The 23,166-nt window shown below is 35.4% G+C and overlaps 1 protein-coding gene across 5 annotated transcripts in view; it reads left to right on the forward strand.

Moving 5' to 3' along the window:
• Window positions 1–23,166, forward strand: part of MAN1A2 (mannosidase alpha class 1A member 2) — a 144,749-nt gene that overhangs the window by 116,322 nt on the left and 5,261 nt on the right. For 2 of the 5 annotated variants that reach the window (XM_057720485.1, XM_057720502.1), the window contains 2 exons: window positions 2,583–2,698; window positions 8,240–8,447. In XM_057720485.1, coding sequence (XP_057576468.1) covers window positions 2,583–2,698; window positions 8,240–8,396 — 273 coding nt within the window. In that variant the 3' untranslated portion in view covers window positions 8,397–8,447. Of the gene's footprint in view, window positions 1–2,582; window positions 2,699–7,474; window positions 7,677–8,239; window positions 8,448–23,166 lie in introns of those variants that run through there. The other 3 variants (XM_057720493.1, XM_057720512.1, XM_057720522.1) reach the window with 2 other exon arrangements.

The raw sequence follows: 23,166 nt of genomic DNA on the forward strand, positions 1-23,166 counted from the left end.
GTTACTATGCAACTGTTTCTCATTTGGGAGGTGGGGATAGAAAGTCCTTTGCCTATCTAAAAAGCCCCTTGGGTTTTCTTTTTCTTCACCATCTCCTATCCACCAAAGCTCCCTAACTTTAAGAATCCATTATGGGACTACTGAAGGTTTTTGAAAGGGGAAGGAACTATGGAAGGCTTTTTAGTGGGGAGTAACAAAACAGAAGGATCTGATTATAATCTGCAAATTGGTGGTTTTTGGAGACCACTGCAATAATCTAGGAATAATGTGGTAAAGACTTGAACTAAGGTGAGGACTCTTATGGGTCATTTGTCATTCAGACGTAGATGGTCCTTATTGAGTTTAACAATAAGAAGATATTAATGGAAGCAGGGCAGTTATAAATACAGAGCAGGAACAGATGAAGCATGTATTGATGGTGCTTTTCTCTGACTGCCTGGGTCGAAAATTGGAAACACAGCTGCTGGTGAAACTCTCTGTGCAGGAGGGTCATGCCACAGATGAAAGATAGACAAAATGTTGGCACGTGGTTTGGGAACAGGACACACACACATGCACACACACTTCTGTGGTGTAGCAATGGCTTACCATTGCTCACGTAAATCAAGCAGTATTTTATACAGGGGAAATAGGTAAAGTAATCCTGCAATGAGTATGACTTGAATGTCTGCTGATACTTAATGCCTCTTATTTAGAGGAATATGGGAGGTATATGTGAATCATGTGGGGAGAGGAGGTGAGGGGTGGTGGCAGGAACACATCTTCTCATTGAGAAACACTGTTTTTCCTTTTCCTAAGATTCTTTTCTTTCCTCTGCACCTTCTTAAAGTGTGATCCTACTCTTATCTATTAAAAAGAGGTTTGACAAGCTCAAACTTTAACCCATATCTGTCCGTATTTGAATTACAGAGTTAAAGTTTTACTTTTGTAGCCTATAGGGACACACACAAACTCTAAAGAACAAGAACTGAAATAATTATACTTTAAATTCAAGTTGCAAAAGTATGATATGATAAGAAGGGAGCACAGTGTGGAGACAAAAAAGAAGAACTCACATCCTACATAGAATTTGCCTTCTTGCCCACCACTGGCTCCCATGTTGGGTTTAAAGAAAGAAAAGGGAAGACAAGCTGGGACAGAATAGTGGTATCTCATATCTTCTGTAGCTTCAGCTATTCCATTTACGTCTTCAGATTTCCAAACTTGAGTATGTTATGCGTGAAAACTTGCCTTTGAGAAATGTCTCTAAGTGGCTTAAAGATGAGTCATGCCTACCTGCTACTTTTGCAGTATCCTTAAACTGCTCTAACGTTCCTGTGGTGGTAAAGACACATGATCATTGTGAAGAAGGTGTTTAAAAACGTATTCAAGTATGTTTAAAATACTTAGATAGAGAAAAGTACCAAACCCTTTGGTAAGGAGACTTTAAAACCAAGCTATAATCAAAATGGAACTATATGGAAGTTAACAACATGATTAAATAAACACTTTTAGTGTTAATTAGCTTTTCGTTAGAACGGAGGAAGGCCAGACGAGTAAAAGAAGTAGCAAGGCTAGGAACAACAGCCGCAGCGTGATGATTGTGAGTTCAATACCCGTACCTTCACTCACAGTTTCTCTGGGTTAGGTGGAGTAGGGAAAGAGAACCACACGTGCTTTCAACCTTTTATGAATGGCTTAATTCTGGAGTGTGATATATCTGCAAAAGCAGAATGTGTGGTTGTTTTGAATTATAAACAGGGTCTTGAATAGATCCTATTTAATTCGGAATATTTTATTCAGACATGTTCAAAGATGCAAAAAGAGGTGTAAATTAACAATATGAGCTCCTGCTTGGGCAGTAGAGCATAGTAGTTAATGGAGCAAAGTACTCTTTGCCTCAGTTTTCCCATCTGAAAAGTAGAGCTATTAAGACAGTCTCATAGGGTTGTTGGAAATTTGTGAATACATGTAAAGGTCTTAGAAGAGCCGTCAGCACATAGTAAATACTTAATGATTGTTAGCCCTCAATATTGTAATTATTATCATAGTAGGTGTGTGACTGGGCACTTCCTGCCAGTTGGTACCACCTATAATGCTTAACTTATAGGATTATGACAATACAGTGTCTGGCATAGAGTATGTTTGCAGTAAATATTATCTCACTGCTGTTCCTAAGGAGAGCTCCTAAAGTAATACTCTTTTAGCATGACTTGGATTGTCATCCTCGTAAGTGGTAAAATTGCATTTAAAATTTTTAATTCAAACTGACTTCCCTTTTGACTTGTCAGAATTAATGAGGTTTTATTGTGCCAGACAGATCTCTAACTCAGTGTGAATAGCCTAAATTTGACTCCTAAGTTAGGAAAATATAGGATGTCTTAAAAGATTAAAGAGTTTTGGAGAGGGAGAAATTCCATAGGAAACAGAGTACCTGAGTTAATTTTTCCAGTGTTGAGACTAGTTCCATTTGATAATAAATCTTACTCTGAAACTATCAGATTCTCAGAGATCTCTGTGAACTTTTGACTATGGTTCCTTAACTTGTCCTTCAGAACTTGAAATTCTATGGAATTGACTCTTTTATGTGATCTCTTTTACAGGCTATTGAAAAGTATTGCCGAGTCAGTGGTGGGTTTTCTGGGGTGAAGGATGTGTATTCCTCTACACCTACACATGATGATGTACAGCAGAGCTTCTTTCTTGCTGAAACGTTAAAGTGAGTAAATGCCTTGAAATTTTTTTTTTTACTTGTAGGCTGCTTTTGCTGTATGGTCACTACATGATGAATTATGACTATGTGATGTTACACTAAATTTTATTACAAATATATTTTTATGTAATCGAGTCTTCAGTTTTTAGCTGCATCTCATGAAGATATTCTGTCAAATAAGAGTACCTTTATTTTATATTTAGCTCTTTACTATGCATTAGAATCACCTAGAAGACTTCTTAAAATACAGATTACTGGGCCATACCCAGCTTCTGATTCAGTAGGTCTAGGGTGGAACCTAAGAATTTACATTTTTGACAAACTCCCAGGTGATGTGGATGATGCTGGTCCTGGGATCACACCTCAGCCCCCTGCTCTAGCTAAGGAAATCTGTGCGGAACGATCATGGAGTTTTGATGGTACTAGAGGATATATGATTATAGCCACTCATCCTCCCAATGAGTTTTCCTGTAAAGATATATATATAAAAGGAATCATGGAAAAGAAAAAAGACAGCTTTATTATTTGGGCTTATACTCAGAATCCCTGGCAGAATTTTATAGACTTTCCTGGAAGGAGGTGGAAACCTTAAATATGTCTACTTCCTAAAGACCTGCTAAGTAAGGTCCTTAATACCTTCTCTTAAGTTTCATATTTCTGTTTCCAGTCAGTCTCTATCTGAATGCCTCATAAACTGCCACTTCATTTGTTCCAAAAAATGTTATTTCCAGACATCTTTCAGGTTATTTGAGGATATATCAGTAGGCAAAAGGAACAAAAATTCTCACTCTCTTGGACTTTACATTCTGTATACTTCTAGCTTACATTCTGGTGTATTATGGTTTAAATGTACGTCTCAAACTATGTTTCTTATCCTAAATGGCGATCTTATTCCAATTTTTCTTTTATTATCCCTGATATTTTTATTTTCCTGTCTTTTCAGCTTGTATATTATAGTTATTTCTTTTTTTCTCATTCTGATTTATCACTTTCCTGTTACATTGTTTCTTTATTTTCCCCCTCCTTTTCATATCTGTAGTTGACCCTAGACCAAACCCTTATTTTGCTGAGAAGGTTTAATCAGTTCCCTACCTCCACTCACTCCTTGTATTGGTTTATTCTATGTGATTAGGCTTGAGACTGTATGAGATAGTTGAAAGAGCACTGGACTGGAAGATGAAATCACAGGAGCTTTAGTTATACACTTGCTACAACCTAGCTGAATGAACATGTCAAAATAGAACTTCTTTGCTTTCAGATTTCATAGCCGTCAACTGTGAAATTTGACCCAAATTATGTAAAATCTCTCTCTCTCTCTTCTTTTGCTGTTCTTTAAGCCCAGAAAAATTATGACTAGTGATCGTATCCTTCACTTAGATTTACCTTTTGTTAATTTTTGCTGCATTTCCGTGCCCCCATGTATATGTGTACATAGACACAGTTCTACTTGTTTGCTTATTTATTTGTTTATTTGCTTTATAATTTGAGATTTACCAGCATTCTGGTATTTATTCAAGGGTTTTTAGGAAAGGGGCATAATCTTACATAATCACAATACAATTATCGCACTTGTGAAACTTAACGTTCATACAGTACTGTTGTTTAGTATGTAGTCCATTTTCAAACTTTTCAGTTGTTCTAATAGTATACTTTATAACTTTTTTTTTTAACCGCAACCCAGGATCCAATAAAGGATCAATTGTTGCATTTGCTTGTCATGTCTCTTTAGTCTCCTTTAACCTAGAACAAAGTTTCCTTGTTTTTCTTTTGTCTTTTATGACATTGACAGTCAGTATTCAGGCTGGTTGCTTTGAAGAATGTCCCTCAATTTAGATATTTGTGATTGTTTGCTTATGATCAGATTTAGGTTAAACATTTTTGGCATGAGTATAATGTAGATGATGTAGCCTCATTTCATCTCATAAAGAAGCACATGATAATGGTTTAACTCACTGTTGTTGACTTTAAATTTGATCATAAGGTTAGATTTGATGATAAGGTCATGTAAAGAATCTTTTTTTCTTTTTGTAATAAGTGATCTGTAGAGTGATAACTTTGAGACTGCGTGAATATCTTTTTCCAACGGTCTTTCTCATTCAGTGTTATTAGCATCTTGCCTGAATTGAATATTACTGAAGTAGTGGTAAAATGTTAATTTTGATTCCTCCTCTAGTCTTAGAAAGAAATTGATTTTCAACATTCATAGTTCATTTTCTTCATGTCACTCTTCTGCTCAAAAGCTCCAATGGCTCATTCATCTTTAGCTTCATTTCTCACTTCTTTTCTTTATATGTTCTATCCTTAAACCAAGTTAATCTATTTATATATCTGTCTGCCTATATATCTGTATATAATTTGTTCCTTTGCATTTCATTGTCTATTTCATATTTCATTGGCTCTGGCAGGAATGCCTTTATTCTTTCTATCAGTTAATGCCCCTCTCTAAATAAAGTTCAAATCTTACCTCTTGTAGATTGGCTTTCATAATTAATTCTCAAATGCCTCCTCATCACGCACCTTGAGCACTTTAGCGCGTGGGATAGGGCTGTAAATACATATGTGGCATGCTGCTTTTCCCCTTGCAGTATGTATATGGGATATCACCAGTTGACCTTAGTACTTTTCTCTGCCAAGTTCAAGTTCAGGAAGAATCCTTCTCAACACAGTACTCTAGGTAACCAGTTACATACACACACACACAAATACATTTGGATCAATAATAGTAGAAGTCAAAGGAAGAATCATACAGGTATTTATAACAAAACCTAGGCTAAGAAAATTATCATAGTTGAGCACTACATTCATTTCACCTCAGCTCAATTCTGTTGCATCTTTATTTGAAGGTCTGATAAATAGAGAAAAGTGTGCATGTTGAGGATATATTTCAGTAAATTTTTCTTGAGTTCATATATATCAGGTATTAAATAGCTAAGAAAAATCACAGGTTACTTGGAAACATAGTCTTCTTAATGAATTTATTATTAAAAGAAAAGAGAAATACATAAAATTAAGACCAAGTTTACCACCGTGGTGTGTATGCTTTCACTGGTATCAGAATCTCCAGGGCAGAAATTGTTTTGTGTGTGTGCACCTGTCTGTCTATGTATCTTGCTTGTGTGCTTTCTCCCCCTTCCTATCTTAAAATTCAAAATTTGGGTATAATAGCAAAATTCTGGAAAACTATGTATGTAAGAATATGTCAAGACTTTTATATAGTCAGAGCTATGGAAAAAGATGTACATAGATATTTATTGAAGTTATAAAAAATAAAGAGTTACTATATGTTCAATATTAGTTGAAAGGTTAATTAAATAAATTATGGCACATCCACAATGGATATTATTGAAGCAATAGCAATTAAAGACTCTTCACAGTGTAATGGTAAGTAAGCTATTAAGTGCATATATATATATATATATATATATAGATGGACATCTTAATATCTATTACAATAACATCAAAATGTGCACTGTGATTTAGCTTAATTGGTATTATTCTTTTATATTCTTTCCTGAGTTTGCTTTTGTAGTCAGATGAAAAATTTTTCTAAATAAATTAGTAGTCATATTTTTCTGCCTCAAATTCATTTGCTGTCTTTGTGCCTAGAATCAAAAGAAATTTTTTGAGCTGCAAAAAAATATAGAGATCCAACATACACCACTGCAACCCATCCCTCCCCTCTACACATAGACATTCCCAGTGCTAAAAATCTCTTTACAACATACAGAGTATTTTGTCCTAAAGTCTTTTGTTAATTTCTTTAGTTGATAGGCAGCTCACTGCCTCATAAGGCTAACCCATTTCAGAAGTTTTTATTATTAGAAAGAGCTTTCTTATATTGAGTTAAAATCTGCTTCCCTGTGAGTTTCATTCAGTGATCCATGCTGTACCCTTTGGAAATGTGGAGCCTTCTATATGGATATTAACTCAAAATACTTGTATTTATCAGGCTAAAGAGGGCAAGTTTCTGTACTATTTCTTTCTGAGACCAGTCTGGTTGACTTCTCTGGAGATGATTCCATAGTTTTCTAGACTAAACACTGCATTTAAGATGTGAATAAACCAGTGCAGAGTATCAATCACTGATTTGGTCATTATACCTTCATCAATGCAAGATGCTATTGTATTCTGTTTTCTGGTAGCCCTGTCAATATAGCTTGAAATTTTGCTATAGGTCTTTTTTTTTTTTTTTTTAACATGAACTAAGATAATTATTTTCTCTCATAGTGATATGATTAGCTTTTCTTAAATTTATTACATTTTACCTTTATCCATCATTAAATTTTATTTTGTTAGATTTAACATATTCTAATTTATTGAAATATTTTTGAGTCAGGTTTTTCATTTAATGTATTAGCTATTCTAGCATTGTGTCACTCACAGATTTGAGGTATGCCTTTTCTCTATATACCCAAGCTAATCAAACATTAAAGACATCTAACCGTGTATTCTTAACCAGTTCATATTTACCTATCTTTTCTCAACTCTTATCCTTAATAGCTGTGTGACTTTGGACAAGTTACTTAATTTCGCTCCTCAGTTTTATCATCCGTAAAAGAAGAATTAAAATAGTATCACCTCAAGGGACTGTTATGGGGATTAATATAGTGAAGCCCTCAGAATTATACCTGGCACAAAATACAAGATAGCAGGTATAAAGTTGCTGTAGGACACTAGGGCTAAGAGTTGGGGAAGAAAGGTAGATGTGAAGTAAAGGAGAATGAGGACAAGCTAGAACTCACGAGGACAAACAGTCCCACATATGTGTCTCACTGCCTCCAGTGCTGATAAGCAGGTGACTTGAAGAAGGAGCTGGCATCTTCTGCTGTGAGGCTATACATGCCTGGCCTGGGAATTGGAGAAACTAAGGAGGAGCTCCAACAGGAACTGCAGAAATTGCAGGTCTGGCAGCTGCCCCTCACCTCCACGGTGAGCCAGGTAATCACGGACAACATGCATAACTTTCACAGCACATGGCAGCCCTGTACTGCCCCTCAGGGCATAATGGCTCCTGCTTTACTTCAGCCTCCACATCACATGCATATTTTTTGTAGCCAACCCTAACCCAGAATCATACAGAGAAAGTAATTCTGACAAATAGAGCTCCGGCTTGGCTATGCTGACAAAGTATACAGTCACCACAGGAGACAGGTCCCTTCAGACCATGCAGACTGTTATAACCTACTTTATAGCATATGGTAGGCAATATTTGTATATAAAAGAGATCATTTAAAAAGTATTATAAAGCTATACTAATTAAAAGGGTTTAGTAGTGGTATAGGAATAAATGGAACAGTGGAACAGGAGACAGTTCAGAAATAGGCCCACTTATATGTGGAAATGTCATCTTTGAAAAAAGGCCATTGAGGAAAAATTAAATAATTTAATGTTAAGTTAGAAAAATTATCCATTAGGAAAAAAAATAAAACTGGATCCCTGTAAATACTAAAACTGCTCTTATATAGAACATAGATTTAAATATTAAAAATGAAATAAAATCCTGAAAAAAATTGAAAGTTTTTTTTTCTCCCAACTCTGGTGGTGAAGATGGCATGACACAAAACCCAGAAACCATAGAAGAAAAAGATTTAAAAATGGACAACATCTGCAAGGAAAAGAAAAAGAAAACATTAAACGAAGTAAAAGACAGATGACACACTGGGAAAATATATTTGCAATACATTTGATAGTAAATTTTCTGTAGTCAGTGGGAAGTTGTTGTATAACAAAGGGAGTCCAATTCGAGGATGGAAGATGCCTTAGAGGACTGGGGCGGGGAGGGTGGGGGGGGGGGGGGACTCGAGGTGGAGGGAGTCAAGGAAGGGAGGGAATACGGGGATATGTGTATAAAAACAGATGCTTGAACTTGTACCCCCCAAAAAATAATAAATAAATAAAATTTTTAAAAATGTGAAATTATTAAGGAAGAAATGTTAAGTTAAAATAAGTAAAGGCAGTTCACTGGAAAATATAGATGAAGATATAGATGGAAAATACTATATAAATACATGAAAAATAAATATTTGACCCACTCATAAAGAAAGAAATGAAATAAAACTAATAATCAAATACTGTGTTTCACTATCAGATTACTTAAGATTTTAAAAGTTTGCATTTAGATGTTAACAAGGATGTATGGCTCTAGTCACTTATAAACACTGGAAGTACAAGTGTATGTTGTTTGATGTGGATGGTGAAATCTTTGAAAAAGAACCTGTTGAAATATTAAGAGCACATTAATTTTGCTTCAGTAATCATACTTCTAGAAGTTGTCCTACAGGTATACTTCCCCAAGTGAGAAAGATGGATGAAAAAGATTGCTCCTTACTTCCACACTGTTTATATTCTTTGCTCTTATGTTGGATATTAAGATTAAGTGCTGCACGTACCTTTTCAGTCACATCTCCTGCTACACCACTTTTCCCCATGCATTTATTTTCTCCATACCTGCCTACTATACATTTTCACTTATTTGTCTTTACTCTTGCTTTCCCTTCTGCATGAAATTTATCATTCCTTTTTTTATCCCTTACAAAATCCTATTACTTTTTCAAGGTCTAGCTCAAATATCACTGTCTCTGTGAGTCCTCTCCAACACTAAGACAGAATTAATGCATCTCTAGGCACACTTACAATACTTCCTTTGTTCTGATAGTCTATGTGAAATGTTACTATCCTTACCACTTAGTTTCATGTTTGGGATAGAATATACATACACTCAACAGATGTTTGTTGAGCGGTACAGAATTAACAGCATAGCACTTGTATTAAAATTATTCATATAAACATCTATCTCCTCTGCCTTGTGTAGCTCCTCAGAAAAGGCTAATGTGGTTGTTTTTAATATAGATATTTAATATAGATATTTTTAAAGTATAAAAACAGTATGTGAATATAGCAAAGTAAATTAAATAGTATGGAACAGAAGAAAATGAAAAATAAAAGTTTCTCTGTATTCCACATCTAGAATCACCTCCCAAAGAAATCTATAGTTGATTCTTGAATAACACAGGTTCAGCTGCACAGATCCTCTTATACACAGATTATTTTCAGTAAATATATTGGAAAGTTTTTGGAGATTTGTGACAATTTGAAAAAAACTTGCAGATGAACCATATTATCTAGAAATATTGAAAATATTAAGGAAAAATCAGGTACATCATGAATTCATAAAATATATGTACATACTGGCCCATTTTATAATTTACTACCATAAAATACACACAAATCTATTATTAAAAGTTAAAATTTCTTAAAACTTACACAGACACTTACAAACTATATATGGCGACATTTGCAGTCCAGTGATTTGAGTATATGCTTGAAATGCCTAGTGATGCTGATCATCTCCATGTGAGCAGTTCATCTCGCTAGTAAATTACATATCAAGAAAAAAGTGATCTCAGGACTTCTCTGGTGGTGCAGTGGTTAAGAATCTGCCTGCCAATGCAAGGTACATGGGTTTCATCCCTGGTCCCGGGAGATGCCACATGCCTGAGAGCAGCTAAGCCCGTTCACCCTAGAGCCTGTGCTCCCCAACAAGAGAAGCCACTGCACTGAGAAGCCCATGCACCGCAACAGAGTAGCCCCTGCTCTCTGCAACTAGAGAAAGCCTGCGTGCAGCAAGGAAGACCCAGCACAGCCAATAAATAAATAAGTAAATAAATAAAATTTTAAGAACTTTTATTGAGATACAGTTAACATACAGTAAACTGAATATATTTAGAGTGTACAATTTAGTTTTTTTTTTCTTATTAGTAATGTATATATTGCAATCCCAATCTCCCAGTTCATTCCCCCCCAACCCTCCCCGCTTTCCACACTTGGTGTCCATATGTTTGTTCTCTACATCTGTGAGTATGTGACTTTCTGAGGAACTGCAAGACTGTTTTCCACAATGACTGCACCATTTTACATTCTCATTAAAATTGTATGAAATTTCTGCTTTCTTTCCAACCTTACCAACACATTTTTTCGTTTAAAAAAATATAGCCATCCTTGTGGATATGGAGTAGTATCTCCTTGTGACTTTGATTTGCATTACCCTAATGACCAATGTTGTTGAGTATATTTTTTTATTGGAATATAAATAAATAAATAAATAAATAAATAAATAAATAAATAAATAAATTTTTAAAAATTAAATTAAATTAAAAGATTTTTTTTAAAAAATTGACCTTAGATAGTCTGGTAGGAGAGTTCCAGTTATTTGAGACTGCCTTTGACTTTTATGACATGCACCTTCTATGATATGGATACTGAAACTAAAGCAAACAGTGGAAGAAGGATTGGTAACCACACAGAAACATTTTTAGAGAAATGGAAAAGCAAAACAGCCAGAATTTATGACGTGCTTCCATAAAGCTATACCGAGTGTGCCTGCCTCTCCTGCCTCCCCTTCCGCCTCTGAGACAGCAAGACCAACCTGCTCTCTTCCTCTTCCTCCTCAGCCTACTCAGCATGAAGATAAGGATGGAGACCTTTTTGATGATCCACTTCTACTTAATGAATAGATCATCATGCTGTACAGTTAATAAACTCATCTGTTGTGCATGTGTGTGAGGGGCTCTGTGTGAAAATCTGATAACTATACAGCAAAGAACTGTACGGAACAAGAGGTTTTTGTGTCGCCACCATCGTTTAAGTATTCATTGTGTAGAACATTATGTACAAGACTTGTACGGCATTCCCACCAACAGTACATGAGGGTTTCTTTTTCTCCACATCTTCTCGAATACTTGTTACCTCTTGTCTTTTAGATAATAGCCTCTGAAACAGGTGTGAGGTGATATCTCATAGTGGTTTTAATCTGCATTCCCCTGATGATTAGTAATGATGAGCATCTTTGCATGTATCAGCTGTTGCCCTTTGGGTATGTCTTTCTGGGAAAATGTCCATTCATTTCTTCTGCCCTTTTTTTTTTTTTTTTCTGCCCATTTTTTAATTGGGTTGTTTGCTTTTTAGCTATTGAGTTGTATTAGTTCTTTATATATTTTGGATATTAACCCCTGTCAGATATATGATTTGCAGTTATTTTCTCCCATTCTGTAGGTTGCCTTTTCATTTTTTGGATTGTTTCTTTTGCTGTGCAGAAACTTTTTAGTTTGATGTAGTGCCACTTATTTATTTTTGCCTTGCTGCTTGTGCTTTTGGTGTCATATCCAAAAAAGTCATTGCCAAGACCCATGTCAAGGAGCTCTTTCTCTGTTTTCTTATAGGAGTTTTACAGTTTTAGGTCTTAAGTAGCTTTTAACTGTATCACTTTATCATTTCTAAACTGTATTTTTTAAAGCATTCCTGATTATCCTATACAAAATTTCAAATTGCCCCCTTATTCCCTCATTTTCCCTTACTTTAATTTTCACCATAACACCTATCTTCTAACATACTGTATAATTTCCTTAGGCATATAAGAATATGTACCTTAGAATACAAACTCCGCAAGGGCAGTGATTTTTGTATATTTTAGATATTGTTGTATCCCGGCATCAACGGTGGAGCCCCACATACTTGTTTCAGTATTAAATATTTGTGAGACAAAGGATTGAATCATTTGATTCCAAGAGAGAGAGCTGAAAAACAGCAATTTTATAAGATCTTACAAAAATGGGAGGGGGAAGGAGAAGAGAATAATAGACCTATTTTATTTTCTACTTGAGGTTCCAAGCTTGAACTCAGAATTCAGTTAGTGCTAGAATATAGCTAATAATGAGTGGGTCAAGAGATTGATAAAGCAAGAAGAAAAGGCCCAAGGCAAGATGTAAAAAGTCGGGAAGTCAAGGCAGTTGATCTGTTCAGTAGAGAGTCAAAGGTTCAGATGCCCACATAAAGGAGAAAAGCAGCAACAGTACACACTGGTGATAGAAGTTACAAAAGTTGGTAAACCTAGGTCAGTGGTTGTTAAACTTGAGCATGCATCAGAATCACTTGGACAGCTTCTTAAAACACAGACTGCTGGACTTCATTGCCAAAGTTTCTGATTAGAAGGTCTAGAGTGAGAATTTGCATTTTTAACAAGTTCCCAGGTGATGCTTACGCTCTGATCACACTTTGAGAACCACTGACACCTTTGACTCAGTAAACCACGTAGAAAGCAATTGGGGACCAAGGAATTACCTATACTGACAAGGAATAGCTAGTATACCAGGAATAGCTAGTATACCATGAAGTCCGGTGGACAAATCATTGCTATATTTATGTGATCCAGTCTCCTCAAATGGTGTACTGAAGGACCTCAACCATGGTCTCCACATTTTTTAATCCCTCTTAGGACTTACCACAGTGTCACTGCAATCCACATATTAGACACTGGGGGACACACGCTCAGAGTGAATTTCTCTTGCACTGTTTCATATAAGCACTTTTTTCAGTGTCCAAACTGTGTACTTTGAAATATTCTTGCCAATTTTCTTTTGCTGCAGTAGAGGGAGCTACAGTTCAAATTGTACTTATGTGGCAGTAACACATAAGATTATTTTCCTTTTCTATCAGTCTTTTTTCCTTAACTTTAAAAATCGGCTTTATTAAAGTATTCTAAGTGTGCAGTTCATTGTATTTTGGCAAATATATAAGCCTAGGTAACTACAACCACAGGTAACAGGTAACATTTGCATCCTCATCTTTCAGTGAGTTCCACCCCAACCCTGGACTCATAGCTGCTTTGTGTCACTATAGGTTGCTTGTTCTAGAATTTCATATAATTATGCAGGGTTGTTTTTGTTTTGTTTTGTTTTGTTTTTTTAGTTTGGCATTCTTTTAGCATAATATTTTTTAGATTAGTCAGTGCTTTTGCATATATCAGTAGTTGATTCCTTTCTCTTGATAGTATTCTGTTGTATGGTTATACCACATTTTGCTTATTCATTCACTTTTTGGTGGTCCATTAGTCATATGCTTTTGAAAGGAATCTAGAAAAAAAAAGGGATTATGTTTGTTTATCATTTGACTATACATATGTGTCTTGCTCTTGGTTTTTTCTGTCTAGGAATTTTTAAATTCTTCCCTTAGAAGTAACCAATGTCCCTTCTTTTGCTATTATCAAATAATTACTATCAAATAATTTGCTATTAAGTAAAATTCTAAATGCTTTTAGTCTTGGTGCTTCTTAAAACAGGGATGGCAAATATAGAACTGTAGGAGCTAAAATTTGCGGCAACAATCTTCCTCTCAAAACTCAAGTACATATTGTTGACTGAAGTTTGTTCTAAGTTTGTCCTGGTTTTTAAAAAATTCCAGTGAGACTTCTGTTTCTCCCTTTGCAAGCAATTTTACTGGGCATGTTTTTCTTGATATTTAGCTAAGTTGGCTAATTAGATGCCTTTTTTAGGGGAATATTTTGTATTATAAGAAAGCAAGTAATACATGAATAGAATAACAGATTTATGATAAAGAAATTACCAAAATGTTAATTGTAGCATCTAGAAAATGAGTATATATGGGTTTCACTGTAAAATTCTTTCCAAGTGTCTGTAGGTTTGAAAGTTTTATAACAAAATATTCGGGGGGGGGGGCGCGGAGGGGAGGAAAAAAGCCTCCAAATTGTTATTCAGGAGACAGATACTGTTGCTGATGTTGTTATCATATCCTGTAGTAGTTCCAATTCTTCTTTTTATAGCTACTGTTATCTTCCTTTGCCTGTGAAGTTATTCTCAATATAAGCAAATGAACATACAGTTAGCCAGCTATCAGACTGTTAAAGTTAATTCCCTAGTGAACAAGGCTTTGAAGTAGATTCAAAGACAATTCTGATAATGGTTTTGTCAACAAAGCATCAAGAATAGTATGATTCAAGTTTGTCATCAAAAGTGTCTAAGTAATACATTTCTGAAAGAGGAAGAATCAATGAGATAGATTATTGGGGTAAGTATTCTTAGACAGGAAAAAATAGTTCAAGAGGGAAGACTGAAAAAAAAAAGCCACTATTCTCTTCCATTTATCTTTTTTTTAATATATGTTGTATCTGTAATTGTATCCTAAATTTAACTTTCTACTATGAGAGGAGTATTTTTCCAGCTGGATGAGAAAAGAGCATCAAATCTCCTGTTCTCTGCTATTCTCTGCTCACTTACCCCTGAAGGTTGGTTTATAGACTAAGTCAAGTCAAAAAGTATTTATTAAATAGCTGCTCTCTTCTCAGAATTGTGTTATTTGAGAGTTAAAGTGTGTGGAACATACACTCTACTCATGAGTTTGCAGTGTAGTTAAGAAATCTCTTACTTCTGGTCTGGGGCAAACTCAGTAAAAGTACAAAGTGTGTATATAGTGCTAAATAGAATGTAAATGTTTTGGAGATTCAGAGAAAAGAACTTTGGTGTATGCTAGAGCCGTCAAGAAAAAAGATTGAATGATGCTAAATGATACGTAAGATATTAATAGGTGATATAAAGCAGAAAATCACTCCATGAAAAGAGGGATCCAGCTTGAGAAAATAAATGCTACCTTTCTCTAAAAATACAGTAAGAAAACTAGCCTGACTAAAGAATACTCACGAGAAGTAATGGGAGATAGGATTCTAGAATCAAAATTAGGGAAGCAGCAAATGTGGATGAACATCGAGGACATTATGTGAAGTGAAATAAGCCAGTCACAAAAAGACAAAAACTGTTGTGATTCCACTTACATGAAGTATCTATAATCAGATTCATAAAGAAAGGAAGTAGAAGGTGGTTATCAGGGGCTGGGGGAGGAGAAAAAGAGAAGTTGTTGTTTACAGAGTATAGAGTTTCAGTTTTGCAAGATGAAAAAGTTTTGGGAGTATGTTTCACAATAATGTGAGTATACGTAACACTACTGAATTTGAAAATGGTTAAGGTGGTAAATGTTATGTGTTTTTACCACAGTACAAAATTAGAGAATCGATGGCATGCTGCAAAGGGAATCGTAAAATAAAATGCCAAAGCATCTGTACCTTAACTCCAACCCCTATAGCTTACCCTGGAACATAGTGAAGAGAAAACAAATATGACCGAGAGAGCCCCAAAGGGAGAAAAGTAACTTGTTATTTTAAATGATTTCAAGGATCCAAAGAAATTACACATCAAGGTACTACAACAAATGTGATTTTGTAATCAATATGAATGTTCTTTCAGGAATGATGGAGAGAAGCACAACAGAATAGATATATAATTTTAAAGAAGGGAAAAGTTGGATTAAGAAAAATAAAGACAGATAAACTTAATGTCCATTTTCACAGATTTCTACAAAGTTATGGTATGAAGTCTTTAGAGAAAGTCAGTGATCATGAAGAGCCAGAAAGGGTTCCTAAGAACAAGTTCCTGCTGGATAAACTCTAATGATCTCTTTGAATTGGGTTAATAATAGAGGATAAGGGATTCCATGAACATAGTTACATGGTGTTCAACAAATCATTTGACAAAGTAGTTCAAAATGGAAGAGTAGGTCTTTTGCTTCCTCCGAGATGGAATAACAGGGATCATAGGTACCCTTCCCCTTGAAACAAACAGATAAACTATGTATGAAACAATGGTTTTCAAAAACACTGGACAAGAGGCAATGAAGGACTGTAATCTCTGAGAGATGGGACATAAGCCAGGTGAGCCCTTTGTTTGCCCCAGCTTGCTGTCTTGATAGTGTTTCCAGTCCACTGCACAGGAAGGGGGCCCTAAGGCAAAGTGCAGCAGACTCCTTGAGGAGATGGAGCTGTGATTCCAAGAAAACTAAGATAGCTAGTTTTCACAGGAGAGTACCAGAGAAGACAGAGCTGCACAGAGATCCCAGGAGAATTCCCTGGAGTGCTCACAGAATGAAGGAACTACCTGAATGGAGGGAAAGACTCATCTGTGAGAGATTAAAGGGAACAGTTTATGGTGATCACATAGGAGCAGGAATAGTGTCTGGTTTCGGTAGCCTAACTGGAAAAACTCCTAATTTATGGGGCACCAAGTAGAGTACTCAGGAAAGTCCTGCCTCAGTAGAGGTGGATGATCTACAGCTTTGCATCTACATAACAAATCATAAAAGCAAGACCTGAAAGGATCAGACTGTTTCCAAGTAACTTAACTATATTCCTGAACAAAACTCAAGATTCATAGTAATAGAAAAATATGCAGTAACCAACAAGGTAAAATTCACGTTTGGCATCCACTCAAAGATATCATGTGTGCAAAGAAGCAGGAAAATATGGCGTATCATGAAAACAATCAATTAAAACTAACTTTGAACTCATATAGATGTTAGAATTAGCAGACAATGTTAAAACAGTTATTATAACTATATTATATATATTCAAAACATTAAGGAGAGACATGGAAGATCTAAAAATCCAAATCAAACTTCTAGAAATGAAAACTGCAATGTCTGAATTGGAAAATAAATATAAAATAAATATATCAAATAGGAGTAATAGCAGATTAGACATTGCAGAAGAAAAGATATGTGAACTGGAAGACATAGCAATAGAAATCAAAATGAAACAAGAACAAAAAAAGAATCTTATAAAAATACAAAGAGCATCAGTGAACTGTGTAACAACTGCATGTGGCTTAAAATATATGAAATTGGAGTCTCTGAAGGAGAGGACAGAGATATGGATGAAAAAAAAATTGGCCACAATCTTTCCAAACTTGAAGTAAACACTAAACTCACAGATCCAAGAAGCTGAATAAACTTCACAGACAAGAAACATGAAGAATACTTCACCACAGGCACATTGTAATCAAATTGCTCAAAAATAGTGATAAAGAAAAAAACCTTAAAAGCAACCAGAAGAAAAACACAAGTTAGGCAAAAAGGAGCAAATATAAGAATGACATCAGAGTTTTCATTGGAAACAAGACTAATATCCCTCTTGAACATAGCTATAAAATAGCTAAACAAGATTTTACAAATCAGATCTACAGCATATTAAGTAGTTAATACATCATGACCCAAATGGGTTTATTCCTGGTATAGAGGCTTGATTTACCATTTGGAAAACAATCAGTGAACTATAAAAGAAAAGCCATATGATCACTTCAATAGAAAAATCATTTGACGAAATCCAGCATCCATTCCTGATAAAACTCTTAGCAAATGAAAAACAGAAGGGAACTTTCTTAACCTGAAAAAGGGCATATGTGAAGAACCTATATCTAGCATCATACTGGAAAACTAAGATCACATCCTCCTAAGACTGGGAACAAGACAAGGATGTCCGTTCTCTTCACTTCTCTTTAGCCTTGTAATGGAGGTTCTCCAGTGCAGCCAGACAAGAAAAAGAAATAAAAGACATCCAGACTAGAAATGAAGAAGTAAAACTACCTTTTATTTTTAAAGAGGATAATTGTCCTCTACAAAAATCCTATGGCGTTTCTCAAAAAGTTACTAGAACTAATAAGTGAATTTATTATCAGGGTTGCAGATAGAAGATTAATATATTAAAGTCAGTTGTATATACTAGCAGTGAACAATCAGAAATTGAAACTGAAAAATTGCCACTTACAATAGCATAAAGATATGAAATATTTAGGGGTAAATCTTGCCAAAACACATAAAAGACCTACACACTGAAAATTAAAAATCATTGCTGAGAGAAATTAAAGACCTAAATAAATGGAGAGATTCACTTTGTTTATGGTTCTGAGAATTCCGTATTGTTAGTTCTCCCTCAATTGTTCTATAGTTATGCTCTCCCAGTCAAAATCCCTGGAGGCTTTTTTTGGGTAGAAATTAATAAGCTCCCTCTAAATTTCATATGAGAATGCGAAGAACCTAGAATAACCAAAATAAGTTTGAAAAAGAACAAAGTTGAAAGCCTAATATTACCTGATTTCAAGACTTATTGTAAAGCTATCATAATCAAAACACTGTGATATTGGGGTAATAGATAATAATAATTGATAGACAAATACAGTACAGTATATGAAACAAAGACTCGGGGCAGGGGGGACTTGATTTTTGACAAAGGTACAGAGATGCAATGCAATGCAATGAGAAAAGATAGGCTTTTCAACAAAAGGTGCTAGAATAATTGGATTTCTGCATATACAGAAAACTCAAAACAGATTATAGACCTAAATTTAAAACCTAAAAGTATACAACTTTTGATAGAAAACATGGGAGAAAATCTTTGTGACCTTCAGCTAAGCAGAGATTTCTTAGATATTATACCAAGAATAATCCATAAAAGAACAAATTGATCAATTGGTCTAAAACTTAAAAACACATGCTCTTTGAAAGACATTTGAAAGGAAATGAAGTAAAATGATGAAAAGACAAGTCACAGACTGGAATAAAATGTTTGCAAAGTATATATCTGATAAAGGATTTGTATCTAGGTTATATAATGAATTCTCAAAACTCAAGAATAAGATAATGTGCAACCAATTTAAAACCAGGCAAAAGAGTTAACGGACACATCACTTATATCTTCAAAGAAGATGGAAGGATGACAACTAGGCTCATGCAAAAACGCCCAGCATCATTAGCACAAATTAAAACTATAATGAGATACCCCACACACCTATTTATGAATGTCAGAATTTACCCACCCTTGAAGATATGTCTCTTTACTTTCTGGAGTTTGGACTTTTTCTGTGGAGATATAATGCATGGAGCATCTTACCATTCTGAGGAGCAAGTCAAGAAAATCATGAAGAGCCTGATTACTGGGGAAAAAATTAGAAACAAAATCTCTTGCCAACTCAGAAAACCCTCTTTACAAATGTAGCAAAGAAAGAAAACATTTTTATTGAATAAGCATTAAACCAGACTACAATTTGCATCACAGGCAGATTGCAAAGACAGAAAGAAATCTTACCTTTCTTTATAACCAGGCAGTTACATCATTTACATACATGTTCTGAAGATAAATGATATAAGAGTACAGCTGACTCTTGAGCGTGAGTTCACTTATATGTGGATATTTATCAGTAGTAAATATTGGGTTGGCCAGAAAGTTCCTTCGGTGTTTAAGTAAAAATAGAAGACATTTTTCTTTTCACCAAGAACTTTATTGAACAACATATTCACCGTTTTGTTCCACTACCTTCTGCCATTTTTCAGGCAACTTCATAATTCCATATTCCCAAAACTTTTTATCTTTGAGCAAAGAACTATTCCAGGTGCCTTTTATAGTCTTCCAGGTAATTGAAATTTTTTTCATTAAGAGAATTTTGTAAAGACTGAAATAAGTGGAAATCTGAAGGTGCAATGTCTGGTGAATACAGTGGATGAATCAGAGCTTCCTAGCCAAGCTGTAACAGTTTTTCCTGGTCATCAGAGAAACATGCAGTCTTGCATTATCCTGGTGGAAGATTATGCGTTTTCTGTTGACTAATTCCAGACGCTTTTCGTCAAGTGCTGCTTTCAGTTGGTCGAATTGGGAGCAGTACTTGTTGGAATTGTTTGGTTTACTGGAAGGAGCTCATAATAGAGGAATCCCTTCCAATCCCATACACACAACATCACCTTCTTTGGATGAAGACCAGCCTTTGGTGTGGTTGGTGGTGGTTCATTTCACTTGTCCCATGATCTCTTCCACTCCATATTGTACAGTATCCACTTTTCATCTCCCATCACGATTGGTTTTAAAAACAGATCGTCCTCATTATGATTAAGTAGACAATCACATTGTGGAAATATGAGCAAGAAGGTTTTCTTCACTTAACTTATGTGGAACCCAGATTCAAAGTGATTCACGTAACCAAGCTGCTGCAAATGATTTTCAACGCTTGATTTGGCTGTTTTGAGTATGTCATCTGTCTCTCTCAAGGTATAACATTGATTGTTCTCAGTTAATGTCTCGATCTGATCGCTGTCAACTGCAACTGGTCTACCTGAACGTGGAGCATCGTCCAGGGAGAAATCTCCAGCATGAAACTTTGCAGACCATTTCTGACATGTTCGGTCAGTCACAGCGCCTTCTCCATATTCTGCACAAATCTTTTTTTGCATTTCAGTTGCGTTTTTACCTTTCTTGAAATAATAAAGCATAATATGCCAAAAATGTTGCTTTTTTCTTGCATCAATATAAAAATGGCTACACAAAATCCACCAATTTTGTTTTTGTTTTTTAAATGCATGCTCATATGACAGCTGTCACAATACAATCTAACAAAATTGTTTTGAATGAAGTTAAAGACAACTAAGCCTACTAGAGCCATTTTATGGAAAAAAACCAAATGACCTTTTTGGCCAATCCAATACTACAGTAGTACACAGTCCAAGGTTGGTTGAATCCATGGCTGTGGAGGAACTGGGAATACAGAGGACCTGGGGGTACTGTACTCGAATTAACCCCCATGTTGTTTAGCGATGGGGGTACTTTCTTGACAGCACCATTTGCTATACATAGTTCATTCTGAATTCACCTGGTGATTAGGGTGGCCATCTGTGTTAATTGCCTTTATCCAAAGGAAAAATAATACTTATGACAAAAGGGTCATCAGAGCTTGGAGAAAGGCACCTAAGCTAACCTCCCACAATAACAGAGATACTGGGGTACTGTCTTCCTTGATGTTTATATTTCAAAGGCATGGCTCCCAAGCCTTTTAAGAAAAACATTCCTGGATTGTAAAGCTGGCAAGAAGTTTAGGAAGCTTTTTAAAAGATTTACATACGTATCAGAGGGACAGTTAGAAGTTTTCTCAAGGCAGTGACCTAAAAACAGGGAAAAAGGGATAAGGTCTTCTGGCACCAGGAAAAATTTAATACTTTTTTATTAATCTTTAAAAAGCCAGAGATCTGACAATGTTTTACTGCTGAGTTAACCAATCTTTGTTACCATCTACCTCTGGGCTTTTTGTTATACAAGATAACTCCAACCATTTATATATTAATAGTTTAGGTATCCTCTATCCTATAGGAAAGTCATCCTAAATTATTTGACCCCTAAAGGCAGCCCCCTTATGTCTCACGACAAAGCCTAAATCATGGAAGCATACCAGAAATGTTCTACCTCCTTCAGTTTATCTTTTAAAAAATGCATTTGAATCCACAATACACCCACATTTGTTTCAATATTTTTTCTTCCCCACCCTTTCCCACCAAAAAACAACTGTAAGATTTGAGAAAAGATGTGGGGAAAGGCAGAGAGGGACAGATCTTTTGGAGAGTTTAATAATTGTATATTTAAATGTATTATCTTTTAGAATGTAATTTCCACTGGGTGTCTTCAATTTAATTTGATTTCTAACCAGTCTAAGACATTATTTAAACATTAAGAGTATAAATGAAATGTAAGGTTTAAGTAAATTATTTTTCAAAAAATCTGAGGTTTTATTATGAATTCCTTGTAGTCCCTAATGCAAGCCTTTAGGGTTGTAACATCTATCCACAATATCCTGGACACTGCCACTGGTAGTTGTGAAAAAGATTTAACAAGTCGGCAAGGCTCATTTGATAAACATAAAAGATTAAGTAAAGAATACATTAGCTTGGTAGTTGGTTCTTTTAGCCTTACCATTTCTCCATAGACAGTTAAATGTTTCTTCTCAGATTGGTTGACTGTTCTTTCCATAAAACTTTCCTATTTGGTGAAACACTTAATGACTTCTGGCACCATCATCTCCTCTGAATGTCTTATCTTTACAGAGAAGAGACTGAGAAAAGAGAGAGATGTGAGCAGCATTTAAAAATCGCTCTGAAGAGTAAGCAGGACATCCACTGAAACTGAAGTACTAAATAGCACTTTTTATATACTTACAGGCCGCTGTCAGTGCCATTTGTCATCTGTTATCTCTAACTTTGAACTACAGTTTTAAGAAATCCTTATTAGAGGAAAAAAATACCTAGTAGTCTGATAGCTAATTTAGATTAGACTTTCCTCAACTTTCACAGCAAAAATCACACTTCTCCAATTGTTCTAATTTTTAAATCCAAGTTAAAAATCTTAAATTTAAGTCAGTAATAATGTACCATTTCCTTGACATGAATTGTTTAGGTATATTACTGTAATTTTAAACATTTATCTTGCTATAAATTTTTAAATATATCTGTATATCTATAGTCTAGCCCCTGTCCTCTAGGGATTATTTGACTCTCTAAAAAAGTGGTTGGTCTTCTTCCAAACGCCTGAAGGTATTCCTTGAGTGATGGGAGCTTAACTTCAGCCTTTGCTTCCGCCTTCACATGACTTTCATCCCTGTATGTCTCTGGGTCCAAATGTCTCTCTCCTTTCTCTTGTGAAGATAGAAGTCATTGGGTTTAGAGCCCATCCTAAATCCAGGATGATTTCCTCTTGAGATCCTTGACTAAAGACCAAAGACCCTATTTCCAAATAAAGTCACACTCTGAGGCTCCAGATGACATGATTTGGGAGATGTGGGGACTATTCAACCCACTACAGTAGTATTAAATTTTTGTTTTGTTTTTTATGTATTTTTTGGCTGCGTTGGGTCTTTGTTGCTGCACGTGGGCTTTCTCTAGTTATGGAGAGCAGGGGCTACTGTTCGTTGCAGTGCGTGGGCTTCTCATTGCAGTGGCTTCTCTTGTTGAGGAGCATGGGCTCTAGGTGTGCGGACTTCAGTAGTTGTGGC

Source organism: Hippopotamus amphibius, chromosome 1, assembly GCF_030028045.1.
Source record: "Hippopotamus amphibius kiboko isolate mHipAmp2 chromosome 1, mHipAmp2.hap2, whole genome shotgun sequence".
Taxonomy (NCBI): domain Eukaryota; kingdom Metazoa; phylum Chordata; class Mammalia; order Artiodactyla; family Hippopotamidae; genus Hippopotamus; species Hippopotamus amphibius.